At 38.8% G+C, this 23,308-nt stretch overlaps 1 protein-coding gene across 2 annotated transcripts; it reads left to right on the top strand.

The window, feature by feature from the left end:
* Positions 1-401: 401 nt before the first annotated feature.
* Positions 402-21,438, top strand: TIGAR (TP53 induced glycolysis regulatory phosphatase). 2 transcript variants are annotated; one of them, XM_016215278.2, is made up of 6 exons: positions 402-468; positions 9,061-9,098; positions 13,358-13,479; positions 17,218-17,295; positions 18,308-18,418; positions 19,320-21,438. In XM_016215278.2, the coding sequence occupies exons 1-6, from the start codon at positions 440-442 to the stop codon at positions 19,749-19,751; spliced, it is 810 nt and encodes a 269-aa protein (XP_016070764.2). In that variant the 5' UTR covers positions 402-439; the 3' UTR covers positions 19,752-21,438. The 2 variants fall into 2 exon arrangements, with proteins under 2 accessions (XP_016070764.2, XP_016070765.2); XM_016215279.2 differs by lacking the exon at positions 402-468 and adding an exon at positions 6,995-7,032.
* The last annotated feature ends 1,870 nt before the right edge of the window (positions 21,439-23,308 follow it).

The following is a 23,308-nucleotide window of genomic DNA, read 5'->3' on the forward strand; positions in this document are numbered from 1 at the left end:
GTGAGCCGTTAAACATGTGACCCGATTTGCCTGGAGCTGTATACCCAGGAAGTAAGGCGACTGGCTGCGCGCCCGCCGCAAATCAGATCAAGCCCGCGCGGGTTGGCTCCGTTGTCCGCCGCAGGCGCTGCGGTTCGGGCAAGAACCGCGTCCAACCCCGACTGCAGGGCGGCCCAGCGCCACCTGCTGCGCTCCAATCACAGGCCCGCGCGCCGAGGCGCAAGCGCCACGGCCCTGGGCGGGGCCTCAGCTCTCCCCAGTCTCCACGGGCCTATCAGCCCCCCGCTGCCCTGATTGGCCTTCCGGAGATGACGTCGGCGGGCGCCTCAGCCTATGGCCGGGGAGCCGGCGGGGCGGCGGGGTTTGGCGGAAGTGGTGCGGCGGCGGGGAGCCCGCAGTGCGGAGAACGGCCGGCGCGGTGCTCCAGACGCCAGGAAGGATGCGCTTCGCTCTGACTGTCGTGCGGCAGTGAGTATGGCTGTCGCGGGTGCCTTTCCCTCCTTCCCGTCGCTGAGTGTGTTTTGGAGCGGGCGAGGCTCCGTTGGTCTGTCCTCCCTTCTCTTTCTGCTTGCTCACCCCTCGCGGAGTTGGCTCGGACGGGCGCTTTTCTAGGTGTTTTCGTTGGTGCTGTTTCCTTCCGACCTCTCCTCCCCCAGCGGCGCGGGGCGGAGCGGGGAAGGCAGGAGCTAATATCATCAGCCCCGCGTGGCACCTGAGGACAGTGGGGTCCGGATAAGTGCCTGGTCGAGTTCCCAGCTGAAGAAAGACAGCCTTGTCGCCAGACTCCTCTGGGCACCTTTGTGGTACCCAGCAAATTGCCAAGACTGCAGAGTAGCTCCTCGAGGCTATTTATCATAACATTACACGGAGCCAAATGCTGATATATCTTTGGGTCTCATCTTTTTTCAACACTTTTTAACGACTGCTGAACGGAAGTGAAAATCAGGGTGGTTAAGAGCACAGATTTTTTCAAGCGAGATAGGCCTAGGTAAGAATCGGGGTCCAGCTGGAAGCCTCGTAACCTGGCCTTCCCCTGACTCGCTTAATCTTTCCCACCTCAGTTTCCTGATACAAGACGAGGATAGTGATGATACCTACCTCGCTGGGTTAATGTGAGAACTAAATGGGAGGAAGATAAAGTATATAGCACAGTGGCGGGGAAGAAGTATGTCTGAGAATTACATTACTCTTTCTATAAGGACAGCCCTAATAAAAATGCAGTCAATCCTCAAATACATGTGTATGTATAGTTTACCAGAGCTGCATTTTGAGTAGGCACTGCGTGCCAGTGGACTGGGTTACACAGATAAATGAGATGCCATTTTTTTTTGGGGGGGGGATATTATTTTTAAAGTTTATTGTTGAAAGTATTACAGATGTACCCCTTTTTTCCCCCATTGCCCCTTCTACCCTCCCCCCCTTCTCCACACTGTGGTCTGTCCATGGGTTATGCATATATGCATATAAGTTCTTTGGTTAATCTCTACCCACCCACTCCCACCTCCTCTCTGAGAATCGTCAGTCTGTTCCATGCTTCTGTGTCTCTGGATAAGGTCCCATTTTTTACTTCACGGAGCTCACAAGGAACACTAATATGATTTAACCTTGTCAAGCTGACTTAACTGCTATCTTTTCTGTCCTGTTCTTCTTTTACAGGAAGATAATCTTGGGAATCATCTGAAATTGTCCCTTTAGGATTCACAGGATTTTAATGACTAAACTAGAAATCGAATTGCTCCCTATCTCTTCTCCTCTACCCTCTTCATTTATAGAATGCCCTACCACCACGTTGTGACCTACTTAAGCTCCTAAGCTAATCGGTACCAGGGCAGGAACTATAGGCCTGATTGCCGTTTCTTCCAGTGTTAGAGCACTTCTGGTTCCCTTGACCCAGCCAGCACAGTGTCTGGCATATAATTGAAGCTCAGAAGTTGTAGGGAATCTGGGTTAAAACACCTCTTGAGAAATCAGGTAATCGCTCTTTAGACTCTTAATAAACAATAGTTATATGAATGTGGATTTTATCTTCCTCCTGGATTCTTACAAAAGGCTTGATTTTTTTTTAAAAATTGACTTCTCACAGAATTTCTATAGAAACCAATTAAAAAATATCTCAAGAAATTATGTCAGGCACTGTTTTAACTAAATTCTGACAACAACTCAGTGAGGTAAGGATTGCTCCTCAATTTGCAGATAAGGAACTGAGACAGAAGGCATGCAACTCGGTTAAAGTCACATGTCAGATTGGGGTGGTGGCATTTTAACTAAAGCTACATGACTACAGCCCAGCCTCTAAGCCACTGTACTCTTCTGCATCCTATTTTATTGAGTAAAAGACTAGTATTTGTAGGTTGCTCGAATATCACCAGCCATTTTAGAGGCTGCTTTTTATTTCTCTTCATATCATTGTGAGTAGTGATAAGAATAATTTGCTTTGTTCTGTTACATATTTCTGGGAAAGTGGAATGAAAGTGCTGAAATAATCTAAGGATTGTGGTAAGCTGCTTCCCAGTCTGGACCATCTCTTTTTTTCTCCTTCAGAATTCTCAAAGCTAAAAATTGATGATTCTTTCAGGAAAAGAAATGATTTCAAACTTGATTGATAATTACCATACTTAAATGTAATGACCCTTACTGGAGTCAGCAAGATTGAATCATTTATGGGGAATAGGCACTTGGGTTTTCTGTTACCTGATTCTGTATAACTTTAATATAGTCAGAACACCTTGAAACTGATGGCATGATCAGTATTTTTTGAGTTGGATTATTTTATTGAACAGTGTCTCTTCAGGTGATGCAAGAAAAATTTTAAAAAGCAATTTCTTTAAGTTCAACCAAATCCTTTATGAATCTTGTGTTGTTACTGTATGTGTGTGTTTACCTTTCTTCATCATACTTGGAAGTGAAAGTTCCTTGTGTATCATTTTTGGAATAGAATGCCCAAGATTTCAAACTTTAAGTCTACTAATATTGTTAAACTGTAACTTCTCATGATTTTATAGCAAAGCATTGTTGAAAACTCCAATAAGTGTTGGCATTTCCATCACCTCCGCAATATATTGAAGGACCTAGTTCCCTTGAGGTGTTATTTGTAGGTGTTTGCAATCAGTTGCCTGCAGATGATGCATCCATTTCACTTCCATTTTTAACTAGCTCTTAAAACTTAGAATTTTTTTTCACAAAGTAAATTTAATTTACTCTAATGACTTAAAGGCGATGGATTAGTAAAGTTATTGGTAGCAAAACTGATGTTTTTCTTACTCTGCCTCTAGTATCACTTAACTTACTTTTGTTGAATGCTGTTCATTGTTCTGGTCTTAAAAAAAACACACAAACAAAAATAAATATTAAATCATCTTTAAATGTTTACAAAGATAACATAATTGTTATGTTACTGTGATATTTGTTTCCTGGGAATGGGGTTGATCCTAGCCTTTGCACCTAGGATTAATCTATATATAAACAAAAATATACCATGAACTGAGTATTACGTCCTTTGCCCACTCAAACATCTAGGGAAAGTCTACATGTTACTAGCTCTTGAAATCTTGTATATTTTCAAATGACTTAATTGGTGTAGAGGAATTAGAATAAAATGTACTCATGATTAAATGTCAGGTGAGGCTTTACCTTTCCATGTATGCTAAAGCATATCTATTTTGAAAACTCGCCCCAAATGTGTATTAATTTCCCACAATTTGTCTCTTGTGGCACACTGAGTGCTTGTCTGTTGAATTTGAATTCTTTAAAAGGATATGTGTGGGAAATTAAGCTTCCTATGTGATTTCTGAAGAAATGCCATAAAATATAAATCAGAACTAATAAAGAAACACCTTTTTAAGTGAAGAACATTGTGATAATCTACAAAATGAATGATGCCTATTAGTAGGGCCTATAAATGGCTGGTCATGAGACTTCACTACTTGGCAGAAGCATTTGGATTCTTGCAAAGTCGGGTGTTGTGCTTTGGAAATGGATCACACTGCAGATTTTGAAAATGAGCGGTGTTATTCCTGACTCCTTGAAAATATAGCCCTCTGACCTTTCAGCTCCCTTCGCCTTCTCTGTCTCTGTCAAACTTTGGTTAAGGGAGGTAGATTAATAGTAAAACTATTTTAGCCACCTACTTTTCTTTCACACACCCAAACTAACTTTAAACAGTTGCTTCAAGGATTTGTACAGACCTGTTGATAGAGCTGACAAAAGCTGTAAAACTAAATATTTATGAATGTTTTTAGAAAATTTTATTTCTGGATTCCTACTCTATAATATTTATAAAGTGATTTGAAGGCAGAAGTGACTAACAGAACGCCGGTATTGGTTAGTAAGTCAATAATGTCTGCAACAGTCTCTGCTGAGTTACAGCCAAATGAAGTCCTTCATTATATCAGCTCTTTTTTCTCCTTTCACTAAAAATGGTTAGATGGTGGGGCAGTGCTATCACAAAACTATCCAAGTATTTGGGATTCCATTTTTTATAGGATGACTTTTTTCCCCCCCATTAATGGACATTTTAATGAACTTCCTCCATGTGGCTTCAAGCTACCAGGACACAGGCCCTGCCAACACCCTTTTCTTCTCAGTTCTTCTGCTGAAGAATGTAATGCCTCATACCAACTTTCTCAAAGTCTCCTGGGTGATATTTATCGAAGTTGATGCATGCCACCAGCATTACCTCGACCTCCTGGTGCTTCCTGTGCTTGCACAGGAGGCCGTGGCAGTGACCCACATGGCCCCAACATTTCCCTGTCTTCCTCAGTCTGGATGGCATGTCGGTGGCTGAGATACAAGCTATGGGATGACATTTTGCTGATACAGTCTTTTATCAAATCAGCTATTGGGATTAAATTAAAATCCAGAGCTATCCTTTCAGCAAGTGTACAAGATGTTATTTCTGCTGAATTTGTGTGATTTGTAAGATCTGCACTGGCAATATTTTTAAATTTCTCCTCACCCTTGATTTAAAATGCATAAACTATTATATAAGAGAATTTGTGATCCGTATAAAGTTGGTAAAACCTTTTGAGAGGTTCCTGTATAATAGTAAATGTGGGCTGCAGCAGTTCTTTTATTCTTGGTCTCAACAAGATTATGAGGCTGAGACAGGAAGTGAATTCAGTGTTTGAGAACCGTTTTTTTTTTTTTTTTAATATATCTTTATTGATTTCAGAGAGAGGAAAGGAGAGGGAGAGAGAGATAGAAACATCAATGATGAGAGAGTCATTGATCAAGCCCACAACTGGGGCATGTGCCCTGACTGGGAATCGAACCCTGATCGCCTGGATCCTAGGTCAACGCTCAACCTCTGAGCCACGCCCAACTGGGTGAAAACCATTTTCTGTATTAGAAATGACAGTCTGCTGCCCTAGCCGGTTTGGCTCAGTTGTTAGAGCGTCGGCCCGCAGACTGAAGGGTCCCTGGTTTGATTCTGGCCAAGGGCATGTACCTCAGTTGCAGGCTCAACCCCTGGCTGGCGTGGGAGCAGGAGGCAACTATTGATGTGTCTCTCTCACTATTGATGTTTCTCTCTCACATCGATGTGTCTGTCTGTCTCTGTCTCTCTTCCACTCTCTCTAAAAAGCAATGGCGAAAATATCCTCAGGTGAGGGTTAAAAAACCCAATAATAATATATTAGTGATCGTTCCGTATCTTTACATCCCATTTCTCTCTTTTTAGGGGATATAGTTACATAGTATCCCATTATGTAGATATACCACTGTTTATTTGTTAATGCAACCAAGTCTCTGTTAATGGACATGTAGGTTATTTACCATTCTTTTGCTGTTAGAAATAATACTATAACAAGTATTCTTTTAAATATGGATGAATGCAGGTATTCATAGTAACAAGGTTGCTGGATGAAAGAGTGAACAAATTTGTCTTTTTTTAAAAAAATATATCTTTATTGATTTCAGAGAGAGGAAAGGAGAGGGAGAGAGAGAGCTGGAAACATCAATGAGAGAGTCATTGCAACCCAGGCATGTGCCCTTACTGGGAATCGAACCCTGATCGCCTGGATCCTAGGTCAACGCTTAACTGCTGAGCCACGCCCTGCCGGGCCAAATTTGTCATTTTGGTAGATAATTATAGATGACTCTCCATAGACAGAGTATATACATTGAGGTTCTGTTATTTCCTAGGATTTTCTTCATATTAGGATGATACAACCTCTGGCTGTGCCTTTAAGGAATTGGAGCCAGATAGACACACAAGTAAAAAATTACTTGGCGTGCAGATGATAACTTAGTTGTGCCAGGGTAAAATGGCAGTATGGAGTTGGGGCATTTAAATGGGATGGTAGGTGGGGAATGGGGCCCGGAAGGACGGCTGCCTGAAGAGCTGGCTGCCTGTGTTAGATCTTGAAGAACGAGCACATATTAGCCAGATCCAGCAGTCACTATTTTAATAAGTCCATCGGGATTCTGGTCCACACTCCACATTGAGGACCTCTGCTCCTGGTAGAGGTTGGCAGGTTGGCAACTATACTTGTTAAACAATGGATAAGGTTCCAGGCTGACCTGAGTTTGTGATTCTGTCTTTAAGGTCTGATGGAGTTCCTTTCTGGACCTGAGTAGCTCAGAACCAATGGGAGATTTAAAAAAAAATTTTTTTTAAAGTAGTGCTTCATTTAAAACAAAGTGGGAGTTATCAGCCATCATAGTCATCAGGGAAATACAACTTAAAGTCACAGTGAGATAAACTGTTCAGGTGTCAGATTGGCACAAATTGGGAGCTCTTACTAGGTGGTAGTGAGGATGTGGAACACTGCAGAGTGGTATAAGTTGGTATAACCACTTTGGTATTATATAATGAAGCTAAATATTTGCATACCCTGATCCCAGAAAAATCTAGTGCTAGATATATGTCATTAGGCATGGGTGAGCAAACTTTTTTTAATGTTATTTTCTTTCTAGTTACTTATTTTTAATCCTCACTCGATATTGTTTCCATTGTTTTTCACAGGGAGTGGAGGGGGGGAGAGAGAGACATTGATTAGTTGCCTCCTGCATGGGAAGGAGCCTGCTACCAAGGTACGTCCCCTTAGGTCAGAATTGAACGCCAGGACCCTTCAGTCCTCGGGTCAGTGCTCTAACCACTGAGCCTCACCGGCTAGGGCAGGTGAGCAGACTTTTATTAACGGGCTAGATAGTAAATAGTTTAGGCTTTTCGGGACATACAGTCTGCCTGAACTGCTCAGCTTCAAGTTTTAGTGTGAAAGTAGCCATAACAATACATAAACAACTGGGTGTGACTATATTGCAGTAAAAGTTTGTTTACAAAAAGAGCTGTTTGCTTATCCTTGAGTGGTTCTCAAACATAAGCATGCATCACAATCACTTGGTGGGGCCCTGGCTGGTGTGGCTCAGTTGGTTGGGCGTTGTCCTGTGCACCAAAAGGTTGCGGGTTTGATTTCCAGTCAGGGCACATGCCTGAGTTGTGGGCTCAATCTCTGGTAGGGGGTGTGCAGGAGGCAGCTGATGTTTTGCTTTCATATCAGTGTTTCTCTTTGCATCTCACAAAATGTTGAACAAAAACAACATGCAGAAGACTACATAGAGTAAGAAGCAATTCATTATAAAGTTCAACAGCAGCGAAACTAATCTATGCTCTACACGGGTGGGAAAGTTATAAAGAAAGGCAAGTAAATGAGCATCCAAAAGTTCAGGTAATGGATCCCCTGCAGGTGGGAGGACATTGTGATGGAAAAGGGTCTAGGAGGCTGGCAATGATCTGTTAACATGGGTGTTCATTTTATTTGTTTATATTGTTTATTTCACCATTTCACAATTTTTTTAAAGATTAAAAAATGCATTAAGTTAAATCTTTGATTTCTATAAAGCTCTGTCCAAGCTTCTATAAAGCTCTCATAACTATTGAATGCTTACTAAAAGCTGCAGTATTCTAAACACTTTAATGGTATTCACTCAATTATCTTAAGAATCATGTGAGATAGAGACTGTTACTATCTATCGTTGTCTGACAGGAAGAACTGAAGCACTTGAGCTAAACCTAGCTCCTAGGGCCAAAGCAGTTTTGTTCCTGAGCCTGATATATGCCAATAAAGTTTACTTCAAAGATTTTCACCTCTCTTGGCATAGAAGGATATAAATAAGGGTTGTAGACATTTGATTTTAAAAATGAGAAAATAACTTGTTTTGAAGAAACCTGTTTACAATTTTTATCTCCATTCCCAATTCTGTGTCCAGTGTCCCTACAGAACAAGCCAACTCCTTTCTCAAGGGCAGCCCCCGAACATCTCTGTGTCTCCAGTGCCTCTCACTCTACTTATTTAGCACGTAGAAAGAGCTTAAGGAGGTTTCAACTGAATTCTCCTTGATAGCTTTTTGTGTATTTGATGCTGGCTTAACTGTAGCTCTACCTTGTCATTCAGTCTTGTCCGTGGAACCCTGCCTCTTTCCCCCTCCAGCCTCAATTCACTGTTACTTTGTGACAAAGTTTCCAGTCCTTTCACCCTTCTGGTGCTTCAAAATTGGTTTGGCTTCGTTTGGTTTTTTCATTCTTAAAAATATATTACCCAAACCTCAGTTCTTCAGCATGTAGATCAGTTCTGCAGATAGTTGTTAGTACTACAAGGTAGTACAGCGTGAGAAGGCCTAGGACCTGGGAGAAGGTTTGTGCGCTTCTTTCCCACTCTACTCAAGTCCTGCACGTGCTCATTCCATTCAGCAGTGGACAGACTGACATATGTTTGGGTTCTACTGCCTGTGAAAATCGTTTTGGTCAACATACTTATTTTAACAATATTTAACAAGATTATTTTTAATAGACTTTCCCACCTTTCACTTAAGATTGATTTGTGATCTATACACTTTAATTTGGGCAGTATGAAATTCTTAGCTTAGCAATTAAGTACATTAAATGATTGTAAATATTAATTTAGAATAAGTTTTACAGGTTAGATTATGAAGTATGTCACAAAGTTCATATGCTATCTTTATGAATATCATTACCTTTCATTGCTGATTTTTTTCTCATCTTAAAAATGACCTAATTTGGTAATAAAGGTGTTTTTCCCCCCCCCTCACCTTCTACTTTAGTGGACAAACAAGATTAAACAAGGAGAAAGTAATTCAAGGTTGGTATACTATTATTTTCTATCTCTCCTTTAGTGTTAATGTGATATGTGAGTGAATCGGGTTTGGTGGGGCAGGGTGGACTAGACTCAACCCTGTATTGTGAGTTGGGATTACAGAATTAAAGCATCACAGTCACAGAAATATGATCAGAGCAGATGGTAACCAAGAGGATTCTTAAGTGAACTGGATGTAAAGAACAGTACTCCACGTTGTTTATGGGTAGTTTCAAAGTGGCCTGGCAGCTGATTAAACCGTCTTAAAATATAACTGCTAGGATTTTATATCTGGGACCGTAAAGCTTACTGGCTGATGCTTATGGTGTTTTTCTGCCAAGATATTTTAATTTTAGGAGTAACAAAGAGGATTAAAAAAGAACTCCTATTCTCACATGGGGTGGTTACTTTGTTCTGAACAGATTCTCCCTTGTGTTAATTTGGGCTCAGATCTTTTAATCTCCCTATGATCTGGCTAGTCTGGCTTTTAAAGAATATTTTGGTGAAGTTTCAGCTAGACATGACTATTTCTGTGCTGTGATTATAAAAGCATTTTGTTTTATTTTTTTGGTTAGGGACATCTGGGGTTGGCAGAAACTGATGTTCATACCCAGTGTGCCTGACTCCCTCTGCTGGATACGAGTCTGATAAATGAACCTTTGTTTCCAGTGACTTGTGCCCATCCAGGTTATTCTTTTGACTCATGTCCCTGACCACCTTGTCCTGTGGTGCTGCTCATTTGTGTCATTTCATTACGAGTTGACAGTGGAACATGAATAAAAGTTTTCGTGTTTACACTTGTTTTTTTTAGGCTTCTTTTGTGTTCTTTTTCTGATTTTGTAAGGTAGGTGCTTAGTTCTTGGAAGTTATAGCCTCTTCTTTTTTCAGCATTACAGGCTTATATTTTTTGAAGTACTATTTTGGTTGCATACATACGGTTTTGATATATAGCAGTTTAATAAGTATTCAGCACCAAGTGTCTTAAATTACATTATGATTTCTTCACTGACCTCTGAGTTATTTAGAACTGTTTATTAAATTTCCCAATGACTGGGCTTGCTTTATTGTTGTTTCCTTCATCTTTTATGATTGACTTCCAGTGTAATTGCTTGTGTTCTGACAGTATGGTTTATTTGTTAAAGTTCTTTGAAATTTGTTAACATGCTCTGTTTTTATAAATTTGCTTGAGAAAAATCTGTGTTTTCTAATTGTTGGGTTTGGAATTATATATCAAATAATCAACCTTAGGGTTTTTTGTTGTTGTTGAAATCTTCTGTACTTTACTGATTTTTTAACTTGCCTAAATGACCTGAATATCAGTTTATGAATGAAATATGCTAAATTTCTGGCTGTGGTGGCCAGTTTATCATTTAATATCTGAAATTGTATAATGTATGCTTTGTATGTTCTGCTTTTATATAGTTAGAGGTTATTTTATTAGGCACATACAAGTTGAAAATTTGTTATATATTCCCAGTGAATTAGATCACTGGTTATTTATGGTGATCCTCACAATCCTTGCTGAGACTTTTGTCATGAAGTCCTGCATCCCTGAGAGTGATAGAGCTACTCCCGCTGTTCTGGGGTTGGAATTTGCCCTGGTATATGTGTTTCTGTCCCTTTCCTTTCAACCCTTCAGTGTACTGATGTCGTGTTATTACCTCATAAATACTAGGTAGCTGATTTTGATTCTTTAAAAAAATACAATCTGCCTTTTAATTGGCAGAGTCTGTGTACTTTGATTCTGGTCATTGGTATGTGTGGCCACTTTCGGCTGGTGCTCTGTTCTTCCGTTTTCTCCTTTCCTTTTCACCTGCTTTTACTTCTTAAGGGCTTGTTTTCTCCCCTTATCCAGCCCCTCTCACCTTCCCTACGAGCTTTGCAATGAGAAGCCATTTCTATTAACAGTTAAAATTGTTCTTTAAATTTTTACCATTCATACCTAATAAAGAATAAGATGAATTAGCCCCTCTCCAGAAAAATACCTAGAACTTATGTTACTTTTGTTTAGTATCCATGTCCTATCCTTTTGAACAGGATGTAGCTATTATTATTTAATTTGTTATTTAGACAGTGTTTGTTTAGATTTACATGTATATTTACCAGTTCCTTTTATCATTTCTTTTGTATCCCAGACCTTCATTCCTGAAGTATCTTCTTTGAAAGTTCCTCTAGAGCAGATTGGTTGATGGTAAAGATAGTTTCAGTTGTTTCTGTTCTAGACAGTTCTGTTTTTGTTCTGTTTAATTGCTTTTAGTCTAGGTAAGTTTAGACTGGCAGTTCTTTTAGCACTTGGGAGATATTATTCTGTTGCTTTTTGGCTTTTATTGTTTCTGTTAAGTCTTTTCTCAATCAAATGGTGTTTCATGGTAAGTAATTTGTCTTTCTCTGAAACTGCTTTTAAAATCTTCTCTTTGATTTTGGTATTCTACAGTTTATTTTAATATCTCTAGGGTTTGTTTTTTTTTAAACATTTTCTTTTTTTTTTTTTTAAATATATCTTTATTGATTTCAGAGAGAGGAAAGGAGAAGGAGAGAGAGAGAGAAACATCAATGATGAGAGAGTCATTGATCAAGCCTGCAACTGGGCATGTGCCCTGACCAGGAATCGAACCCCGATCGCCTGGATCCTAGGTCGACGCTCAACTGCTGAGCCACGCCCGACCGGGCTCTAGGGGTTTTTTAAAAAACATCCTACTTGATTTACATTGTGTTTCCTTTATCTGTAGGTTTCTGGAAAATTCTCAATGTATTTCCTCTCCATTTTTTCTTCTCTTTCTGAAGTTCCAATTAGATGTAGGTTAGGAATTGTCATTCTTTCTGTCATGTCTCTAACATATCAGAGACGTGTTCCATCTGTATCCATGCTGCATTCTGGGTTATGACTTCAGGCCCAGGCCTGTCTTGGAGTTTATTAAGCCTCCCTGTATTATTGGATCTCCCTCTGTCCATTGAGGAAATTCTTTTCTCCTTCAGCAATTCTATTTTTCATTATTAAAAGATCTATTTGGTTCTTTTAGAAAGCCATCTGGTAGTTTTCGATAAGTTCATGTTATTTGCTTTTTTTGTGTGATTCTGTCTTTATGTTACTTTGTAGTCTGTATTTTCTGATTTCGGTGTCGGAAGTGTTACTGGTTCTAAATCTGTTACTGATGGTTCCTGTGACTTTCATTCATGATGGATTATTTTCTTGTGTGTTAAGTCTTTGACTAAACTATTACTTGCTCTGAATTAGTAGAAAACTTGTTAGCCTTTATTGAGAATGATTTGCTTTGAAGAGGATTGCATTTGATTTTACCACTGACCTGAAACTACATTAGCCTTCTTACAGGATCCCTGGCTTCCAGTAATACCCAGCTCTCCCACTTTGCTTGTCAGTTGGTACCCCAACCCCCATGCTAATATCACAGCAACTCCATTTTCTCATGTTGATATTCAGGTTTCAGCTCAGGGTTTTTTGGTTGCTTTGCTTTGTCTCTTGGAGATTTTCCTCTTATATCCTGTGAGCCTAGGAATGCAACACACACACACACACACACACACACACACACACACACTCTCTCTTAGTTCTTTTGTAGTAGGATAAGCCTTCAGAGTATCTAATCAGCCTTTCCTCTGGAAATAGTGGTTCCAAAATATTTTTTTAAATTTATATTTATTGTTAGCATTGCAAGAAATGTTAAAGGGACTGCTGTAATAATAATAAGAAATATATAGAGAGAAACACAGGCATAAAACAAAATGGCAATAAATAAGTACCTATTAATAGTAACCTTAATGTAAATGGATTACATGCTCCAATCAAAGTATTTTTTAAGTGAAAAAGGAGAAGGGAGGAAAAAAGTAATATAATACGGAACATTTGCGCAGTGGAGATAGAAGGAAAAACTTTCTTAGGCGATGATCCTGCCACTCAAACATAACACCTGAGTTGAGAACAAACATAAGATCGGAGCCAGCATTAATAAAATATAGCTAATAAAGGGATGGGAAAATGTGAAAGAGGGGAAAGCTTGGGACAGTTGAATTTTCATTATCATCTTATTCCTATTAGGCAAACATTGGTTTGGGAAAATTTGAATACTTGAGTCTTTTATAGATTTATAGCTTAATTTTACTTGTCGGTTCTCTGAAAAGTTAAGTGGGAAAGTACCCAAGGAAGCATTTCAATAAAATAGAAATAAATGCATTTATAGTTTCTTCATCTGATTTAATTTGCATGCCTTATATATGTTTTTGAATGATATTGTTCCTTAATACCACAGGACAAGGAGTAGATGAGCCTCTTTCAGAAACTGGATTTAAGCAAACAGCTGCTGCTGGTGTATTTCTTAATAATGTGAAGTTTACTCATGTTTTCTCCAGTGATCTCATTAGGACAAAGCAGGTAAGTTTAGAGTCAAGGTTTCGGGGTGATGGGTCAAAAGTTTCACCAGTTATAACCTTGAAAAACCTGCTACTGGAATCTGTAGGGAATTAATCACACACACATTACCCCCAATCTTCTCCTTTTCTTGACAGAACTCCCCCCCCCCCATTTTACTTTATTTTGGTAATTTTTAAATTAGAGTAGCAGCTTGGGAAAAGATATCTAAAAAGATGTCTTAAAAAAGGCAAAGAAGGTATCATGAGAGAGAAAGCCAGAAGAAAAGAGACAGGAGAATTTAACTCACAAAGACGTGAGGTGTTGGAATTACTAGATACAGTTTAAAGAAACAATATTACTATAAAGAAATAAAAAACATTTTTGAAATATTTTAAATATCTTTAGGAAACAAGAGTACTATAAAAACAGCCCCAGAAATTTAAAAAAGAACCAAAGCCACTTCTAAAAGCTCAATGGAAGGGGGATTTTGTGACAACTATGAGGGAATAACAGAGTTGGAATTTAGCCTCCCCAAGTGAACAACTAGAAAATGGGACAAAATTTGTGAAATACTCTTTTCAGATACTGGACTTCAGGCAGTGTGGGTTTATGGTCCACAAATGAAATGCAGCAAATGAGGTAAGCCTTAGGATTGTCCTGATTTTCTGCTGAATGCAATTTCCACACTGGTAGGAGAAGCCAAGTAGAGCCCAGTGGTGTCAGTGAGCTCAGGAGATATAGCTTGGGAAGGATAAGTAACTAAATTTGTGGGGCAGAGTACTGGAAGAGAGCTACACAGAGAAAGAAATCTAGAAATATGTATAGGGATCCCGTTAAATCTTTGGTGGAATATAAATCTGCGCACATTTAGGGTGAACCTGCATGAGGCCAGGCAAAACACAACTTCCAGGGGTAGAGGAGTTGCTGAGGAGCTGTAAGCTGAAAAACGCCTAGAGCTTACAGGGTTTGGGAATCAATTTGAGTTTCGACTAGCTAAACTGGAGAGATTTTATTGAATACATAGAGCATACAGGAGAATTGTCATAGGATTACACCTTAATAAGTGAGGATAAACTGTCCTTAGAGGAGCATAATGAGGAGAAATAGAGGATGGAACAAAAGGGCCAAATTTATCTTCTAGAGATGAAAGATACAATATTCTGAATGAAAATTTTACAGGATGTAATTAACAGCAGAATAGACACTGTACAAGAGGTCATTGAACATGGAGACATAGAAACTATTTTAAAATTATAAAAGGGAAAAAGACTGGAAAAGGAAAATAGAAGAGTCTCAGAGAAATATAGTACGGCATCAAGCAATTTAATTTACATGTACTTGAAATCCCAAAAGGGAAGTGGGGGTGGGGGATGAGTATGAGGATTAAAAACAAATATTTTGAATAAATAATGACTAAAATTTTCAAATATGTGCCCAGTGCTAATTCTTTCAAAAATTAGGTGAAATGACTTTTTCTCTCAAGCAGAAGTTGAGGGACCTAAAATAGAGCTACACTTTAATGGTCAGTTGTTTTTGAGTGTTTTTGGTCAGTTGAGTTTTGACAAAGATGCCAGGATAATTCAGTGATTGAAAGAGTAGTCTTTTCTATAAAAGGTACTAAAACACTGTATGGGCTATCCGTATGGAAAAAAGTGAACTTAGACTCTTAGCTCACACAACACAAAAGTTAACTTGTGATTAATCATAGAACTTATCTAAAAGCTAAATTTATAAAACTTCTATAAGAAAACACAGGAGACAAAATGAGATATCACCTCATGCCTGCCAGATTGGCTACCATCAGTAAATTGACAAGTGCTGGTGAGGTTGGGGAGAAAAGGGAACTCTAGTGCACTGTTGGTGGGAACGCAGACTGGTGTAGGCTCTGTGGAAAACAGTATGGAATTTCCTCAAAAAATTAAATATGAAACCACCTTTTGACCCAGTGATCCCACTTCTGGGAATATATCCTAAGAATCCCAAAACACCAGTCAAAAAGAATATATGCACCCCTCTGTTCATAGCAGCATTATTTACAATAGCCAAAATCTGGAAGTAGCCCAAGTGTCCATCAATAGATGAGTGGATAAAAAGCCGTAGTACATTTACACAATGGAATACTAAGTGGCTGTAAAAAGGAAGGAACTCTTACCTTTTGCAACAGCATCGATGGACCTTGAGCTGATAATGCTAAATGAAATAAGCCGCTCAGAAAACAAATACCATATGATCACACTTATATGTGGAATCTAATGAACAAAATAAACTTATGAACAAAATAGAACCAGAGTCATGGATACATGGTACAGACTGACATGTCAGAGGGGAGGTGGGGTAGGGGGGCAGATGGGATGAAAGAAAGTGAAGAGAATAGCCAAAGTACGTGTATGCATACCCCATGGACACAGACAATAATTTGGTTATAGCCAGAGGGAGGGGAGGATAGGGTCTGGGGGGGTAAAGGGGGGAAAAATGGGGGGCATCTGTAATAATGTCAACAATAAATAATAAAAACAAACAGGAGAAAAATCTTTATAAAAGTTTCTTGGGACAAAGCTGATAATTCTACAGAATTGTTGGAAGATAATAAATTATCAGATCCAGAAAGTATAGCAAACCCCAGTCAGAATAAAGAAAAACCCATATCTACACTTATAACAAAATTGCAAAACTCCAAAGAATAAGAAGGAAAAGCATTATCTATCAAAGATCAGTATTAAACTATCAACAAATTTGTCAGCATCAATAATGATTCCTTCCTTTAATGTGCTGAGAGACAATAGGATTAACCTTGAGTTTTATACCCAGCAAAACATTTTCTAAGTGTAGGTGAAATGAGGACGTTTCAGACAAATAGGCTGTAAAGAACTTTAAAGGATAACCAAAGAAGAAAAATAATTCCAGAAGGAAAGTCTGAGTTTCAGAAAAGAATGATGAGCAAAGAAATTGCCAAAGGTTAGGTGAATATAAATAACTATTGACAATATGAAACAGTTATGATGATGATGTCTAATTTTGTGGGGAGGGCATTAAAAAACAAGGCAGGTTGTGGACTTAATTACTACAGTTTTGCAAATACATGTCTCTTGTCCATTAAAAAGAACCAGCCACACAATGAGAAGGAAATGTGAACAAAAATAAATAAAAACAAAAGGCAGCAGAAATAACCTGGGAGTAATCTGATAATGGGAGTTACCAGCCATAGGCTTTAAAATAACCACTTAATGCATGGGTAAAAGACATTGAGAATTGCAGCAGAGGAAACTGTAAACAAGAATCAGATGCAAATTCTAGAATTGAAAATAAAACTAAAATTAAGACTGAATGGATTTAACAGCAATTTAGACACACCTGAGCTAGAACCTTTTCTGTAAAGAACCAGATTGTAAATATTTTAAGTTTTGTGGGCCATATGGTCTGACAGCTGTTCAGCTCTGCTGTTTCACTGTGAAAGCAGCCATAAACAATACAGAAATGTCTGTTTTGTAGTAAAACTTTATTTACAAAAACAAATGATGGTCTGGATTTGGTCTATAGGCTGTAGTTTGCTGACTTGTGAACTAGAAGTTAGGGTAGAAGGAAATAGGAAAATCTGGCATGAGGAGACAAAGGATGAACAGTACAAAGAGAGGCAGCTTTTGCAAAGGAAAATTATTTCTAGTTCATTTTTATTCACTAAGAAAGCATGTATTATTTTGACGTTTTGGCCAGAATGATTATTTTTAGGAGAAGAGAATCATTTGTCTTTTGATTTTTCAGACCGTGCATGGGATTTTGGAGAAGAGCAAATGTTGCCAAGACATGACAGTGAAGTATGATTCAAGACTTCGAGAAAGAGTGAGTAACTTATGTATTATTCTTTACCATAAATTATCAATAACCACCTCAGGTTATCACATGGCTAAAAATTCATTCCTGCTACAGATATGGAAACAGGTAACATTTGTTGAGAATCTATGAGGTAACAGTCACTGTTACATACTCTCATAGATAGCATAAATATCATTAAAATCATATGACACATTTTTTTTCAATATTTTTTAATCACTGGAGTATATGTTCATTGGTTTTTTGTTGTTCTTTTAGAAGAGAGAGGAAGGGAGAGAGACAGACAGATGGACATTGATGTGAGAGAAGCATTGTTCGGTTGCCTCCCGTATGCTCCCTCACTGGGGATTGAACCTACAACCTAGGTATGCGCCCTGATCAGGAATCGAACACACAACCTTTTTTGTGTATGGGACGACACTCCAACCAACTGCACCACCTGGCCAGGCGAAATCATATTATATACATCTTAAATTATAAAAGCAAGGTATATTTTTGTAAGAATTTAACACAGTACAGAAGAGCTTAAACTAAAATTGTAAAGCTCTCTCCCTCAGCTTCCCAGTTCTACTCCTTGATTTTAAGCACAAATAGTCCATTTTATATACCAGAAATGAATCTTTCTGAAACTGTGATTTAGTTAAAAGCCTGAGTAATTGCATCCTCTCTAATGATTTCAGTTAATTGGCTGATGATTTCCAAGCAGGTACTTTTAGCTTAGATCTCTGACCTGAGCTGCACACTCATGTATCCGGCTGCTTACTGTTCACTTCTGTTTGAATACCCTGCAGCTACTTCCACTCAGTGGGCTGCACTCTCCTTTCCCCACCCAGCTCCTGCTTTACCCAATTGTTCAAACCATTCCTTCTTGACTCTTTTCTGTCTCTCACACTGCACATCTGTCCTCATCTTGTCAATTCTACCTCTAAATAGTTCTTGAATCCTCATTTCTCTTCAAACTTGTGCTTAATTGTCGTATTGCATATTCACTGGAGGCACTTTTGTCTGTTGGACATTGCAGAAATACGGGGTTGCAGAAGGCAAGGGCCTGAGTGAGCTCAAGGCAATGGCCAAAGCAGCTGGGGAAGAATGCCCTGGGTTCACACCGCCCGGAGGAGAGACCTTGGACGAGGTTCGTAGCCCTGGGGCATGCTGATGAATTTGCCAATGGCACAGAAGCTGAAATCTGACCCTTTTTTGTAAATTAGATGTTCCTAAATTTTACCTAAGCATTTTGAAAATTGCTTGGTTTCTAAAACAACTCTGTGTGATGTCTTTTTTTTTCTTTTTCTTTTTAAGCTACTCTACCTTTCCTGTTGACTGTTACGTTGGCAGTTGTAGCTAATAGTGTATTTAAAGGATGGGTGTTTTTAGGCGTTACTGATAAGAAAACTCTTTGCATATGAAGCAGTAACTTCAGCAGTGGTAATGGGAGTCAGTAAGCAAGTGATGACGGTCAAGGAGACTGACAGGCAAAACACCTGAGGCAAACTAACTCAAACCTCCGTCTTCAGGCCTCTACCGCCTCTCCGGCTCTGTGACCGCATTGCCATACTTGCATTTCTTTGGACCGTTCTGCCTCAAATTGTATTATTGGTGATTTCTCCCCATTCGTAATTTTCATAATTTTCTTATAAAGACTTTCTATTAATTTAGTAAACGAAAGGGTTTTTTGTTTTTTCCTGTCCTTGTTCTAAGTAAACTGAAGTGTCAGATGTAGTCTCCTAGTTAACACTATTTTATGGGCTTCTGTTTACTTGCAGATTTCCCTGACTAGACTCTGAGTGCTTTGAGTCAGGAATTAGGGATTGTATCTTAATCTTCTTTGCCCCCAGTGTGCTTCCATAGTTCCAGAAGTATGGTGGGCACTTACTAATGCACGTGGAACTACTGATTGAATAAATAGAAATATAGCGGTTGATCTGCTCATATAGTACTTACATTGACATATTAGAAAAATCCAGTCAGGTTTTAGGTTTATGTTTTAAGACAGTCATTAATATCACTTTTTTTCGCCTTTTCTCTCCCTGTAGGTGAAGATGCGTGGAAAAGACTTTTTTGGATTTCTTTGTCAACTCATCCTAAAGGAAGCAGGTCAAAAAGAACCGTGTTCCTCGGGAGCTCCAAGCAGCTGTCTGGAAGCTTCTTTGGCAGAGATATTCCCTTTAGGAAAAAACTGTGCCTCCAAATTTAATTCAGACAGTGGTGCTCCAGAATTAGTAGCCAGTGTCTTAGTTGTGAGTCATGGTGCTTACATGAAAGGCCTGTTCGATTATTTTCTGACTGACCTTGAGTGTTCCTTACCAGCAACTCTGAGCAAATCCGAATTTGTACCAGTCAGTTCCAATACAGGGATTAGTCTCTTTATCATAAACTTTGAGAAAGGAAGAGAAGTTAAACCAACAGTTCAGTGTGTTTGTGTGAACCTACAGGATCATCTAAATGGAGTGACTGAAACTTGCTAAATTTAAATCTACATCAGAATCTAACAATTTTGAGCCTCTGAAGGAGTGCCTTTGACTTTATTTCATCTTCTGCTATCACTGACTTGGAAACGGTTAAAAAGCTGTCTATTACAGCAGATTGTAAAGCTCAAATGGAATCAAAGCCACATAAAACACTAATGGAAAACTATTTAGAATTGACTTTTGTCTGAGTACAGTTAGCAATTTCTAGTGTATTTTACCACCCTGCTTAGTTATGTCTCTGGATTGCAAATGGATGAAGGAACTCAGTATTGCAAATTGGGGGATTAATAACCTGGTTACTCTGTCCCCCCCTCCTTTTTAATGTTAATATTTTTCTTTAATGTCTGAAAAATCTAGCTTTGTTTTATTGACTCTTGGTAAGATACTGTATGTTTTGTACTGTCTCCATCCAGTACTTGGAAGAAGGAATTATTTATAATTCCCACTGCATATTTATAGTGCCAATGTTACATTTTAAAAGTCCTTTAAATAAAAGGCTTATCATCATAAGTTTATATAAAGCAAAGTGACACTAATTTTTAACATAGAATCAACTGTTGGACTTGTGTACTCTAGAAGCTTTGAGAAGTGGATGAATGCAGATTAGGATTGCAGAGTGGTCTGGTGAGGAGGAAGTTAAAGCATCCCTTGATTTAAAAACATTAAAGTAGGTGAGCAAGAGAAGGTAAAATTCTTATCTAATCTGTAGGCTGAAGGGTTTAGTTTGAGGAAGGCTCTAAAGAAAGTAAATGGTTGCTAGTGTACTGTACAGTAACCTCAGTAAAAGTGGGTGCTTCGTTGAAAAAAAAAGGTACTCGGAAGACTGCAAATGTGCAGTTTTTGTGGACGGTACAGATGAGGTTGCCTCTCTTCCCCACCAGATGGCACTGGAGAAACGAGGTTTTGGTTAACTTAATTTTGTATGTATGATTGGACTCTCAGAAATCCTTATCTACCCCAGCCTTCAGATGTTGGGTGGAGGGCGACAAAAAGGGAAAAAATGGGGTATGCCTGTAATACTGTCAACAATAAAATTAAGTAAACAAAAAAAATTTATCTAAATGAAGAAGTCTTTTACATGTTTGCTTTTCATTTTGCATGTTGATGAATGCTGTGATTCCCAACTTAGAAAAGAATACTCAGGTTTGTCAGTTGGCTAAAATCCTGTATGGTCAGCATTTACTCGGAACATCATTGGAATGTGTAAAGTTCGGCATCCTGCTGGTCTCCGTGTGTCTGGTACCAGCAGTTTTCCTACTTGTATTGGAACAGCATGGTTGAGCACCAGGGGAAGTATGCTGCAAATAAAACTTTGACAAAATAAACCAAAAAGGACAATAATAAATATCTACATTCCCATCATCCAGGAGTAATATTCCCCTTTTTAAGACATAGCATACTGTGATGTAAGTCAAATTCCTTATTTAACTAGTTCTCGCAGTCCTGTTCCCCCTGTACTCTGCAGGGGCAACCACCACAGTGAATTTGCATGTGTTCTCTATTCTTTATATTTTCATCTGGTATCATAAGGAAACAGTATTGTTTTGGTGTTTTAAAAATGTACATAAATATCAAGCTGTCTGTACCCTTTATTTTCACTTACTGTGTCTTGGGGCTCTATGTTGATTTGTATACATCTATTATAACCACTATTCTATTGAATAAATATGGCACGTTTTGTGTATTTATTCTCCTCTATTAGTGGACATTCAGGAATATTCAACATTTTACTGTAGAAACAGTGCTGCAGGGAGCAGCCTTTTGCATCTGTCCCTGTGCTGTGTCATAGACCACATATATTCCCAGTTCAACGAGCTAAATTGTTTTCAAAATGGCTGTTTTTCAGCCTTACTAGCAGTATTCAAAAAGTACTTATTTCCCACATCTTTGTCAGCACTTTATATTGTCTTGATAAAATTTCATTAATCTGGTGTCATGTTATTTTCATGAGCTTTTCTGTGATTGCCAATGGGTCTGGGCATTTTTTTTCATGTGTGTTTATTCTTTGCCTGGTTATCTCTTGGGCTGTTGGGCTTTTTCTTACTGAGTTGCAGGAGTAACATCGCAAATACCTTGCTGTTTACTTGCTACATATGTTCAGCATGCATTTTTAAATGTTTCTAATTTTTAAAAATTTATTTCTCAATTACAGTTGATAGCAATATTAGTTTCAGGTGTACAGCACAATGGTTAGGCATTTATGTAACTTAGTTATCCAATAAGTCTAGCACTCAACCTGGCATCGTACATAGTTACTACAATATTATTGACTATGTTCCCTATGCTGTACTTTACATCCCTGTGACTGTTTTCATAACTGGCAATTTATGCTGCTTATTCTCTTTCACCTTTTTCACCCACTGCCAGACCCCCTCACATCTGGTGACCATCAGTTTATTCTCTATGACTTTTTTCTGTTTTGTTTGTTTTGTTTTTTAGGTTTCACATATAAGCGAAATCATGTATTTGTCTTTTTCTACCTGACTTATTTCACTTTACATAATACCCTCTTGGCCCATCCATGTTGCACATGGTAAGATGTCATTCATTTTTACGGCAAATATTCCACTCTATATATGGAACACATCTTGATCCAATTTGTTTATTGATGGACAAAGTGTTTTTAAGTCAAACTGGTATATCTTGTCCTTTATGGTTCGTGGGGCTTGTTTTGGTGCTAAGAAGCCTCTGCCATAGCTGGTCTGACTCGGTGGTTAAATCACTGGCCCGCTGACTGAAGGGTTTCAGGTTCAATTCTGGTCAAGGGCGTGTACCTTGGTTGCAGGCTCGATCCCCAGGGGAGGCAACCAATCGTGTGTCTCTCACGATGTTTCTCCCACTCCAAAAAGCAATGGAAAAAATACCCTTGAGTGAGGATTAAAAAGAAAAAAGCCTCTACCATGAGGTCATATAGTAATCTTATAGTTTTAGAAGGTTTTTTGAATGTTAAGTCTTTATCCGGAATTTATTTTTGTGTGGAGTAAGTTCAAAAGTCAATTTTTTTTTAAATCCTCACCTGAGGATATTTTTTTCTATTGCTTTTCAGAGAGAGTGGAAGGGGGGGAGAGAGAAACATCGATGTGAGAGAGAGACATCGATTAGTTGCCTCCTGCATACGCCCGGACCGGGGCTGGGGATCAAGCCTGCAACCGAGTATGTGCCCTTGGTTTGGAATCGAACCCAGGACCCTTCAGTACAAGGGCCGACGCTCTAACCACTGAGCCAAACTGACTAGGGCAGAAGTCAATTTTTAATTTTCCTCTGGTGAAAGTTACCCCAACACCATTGTTAGGAGTCTTTCCCAGTTGATTTGTAATTTTACTGTCATACCCACAATGCACCCATATATGCTGGAGTCTCTCTGTGGACTTTGTTCTGTTCTAGTGAGCTGCGTAGTCCCATAACAATATCATACTTAGTTCCTATAGCTTTGCAACTAAATGTAGAGTGAATATCTCAATTTCCTTTTTATAGTATCTTAGCTATTTTTGCACCTTTATTCCTCCATATACATTTTAGAATCAACAGGCCAATTTCTATAAAAATTGTAAATT

This window comes from Miniopterus natalensis, chromosome 2 (genome assembly GCF_054644295.1).
Source record: "Miniopterus natalensis isolate mMinNat1 chromosome 2, mMinNat1.hap1, whole genome shotgun sequence".
Taxonomy (NCBI): Eukaryota; Metazoa; Chordata; class Mammalia; order Chiroptera; family Miniopteridae; genus Miniopterus; species Miniopterus natalensis.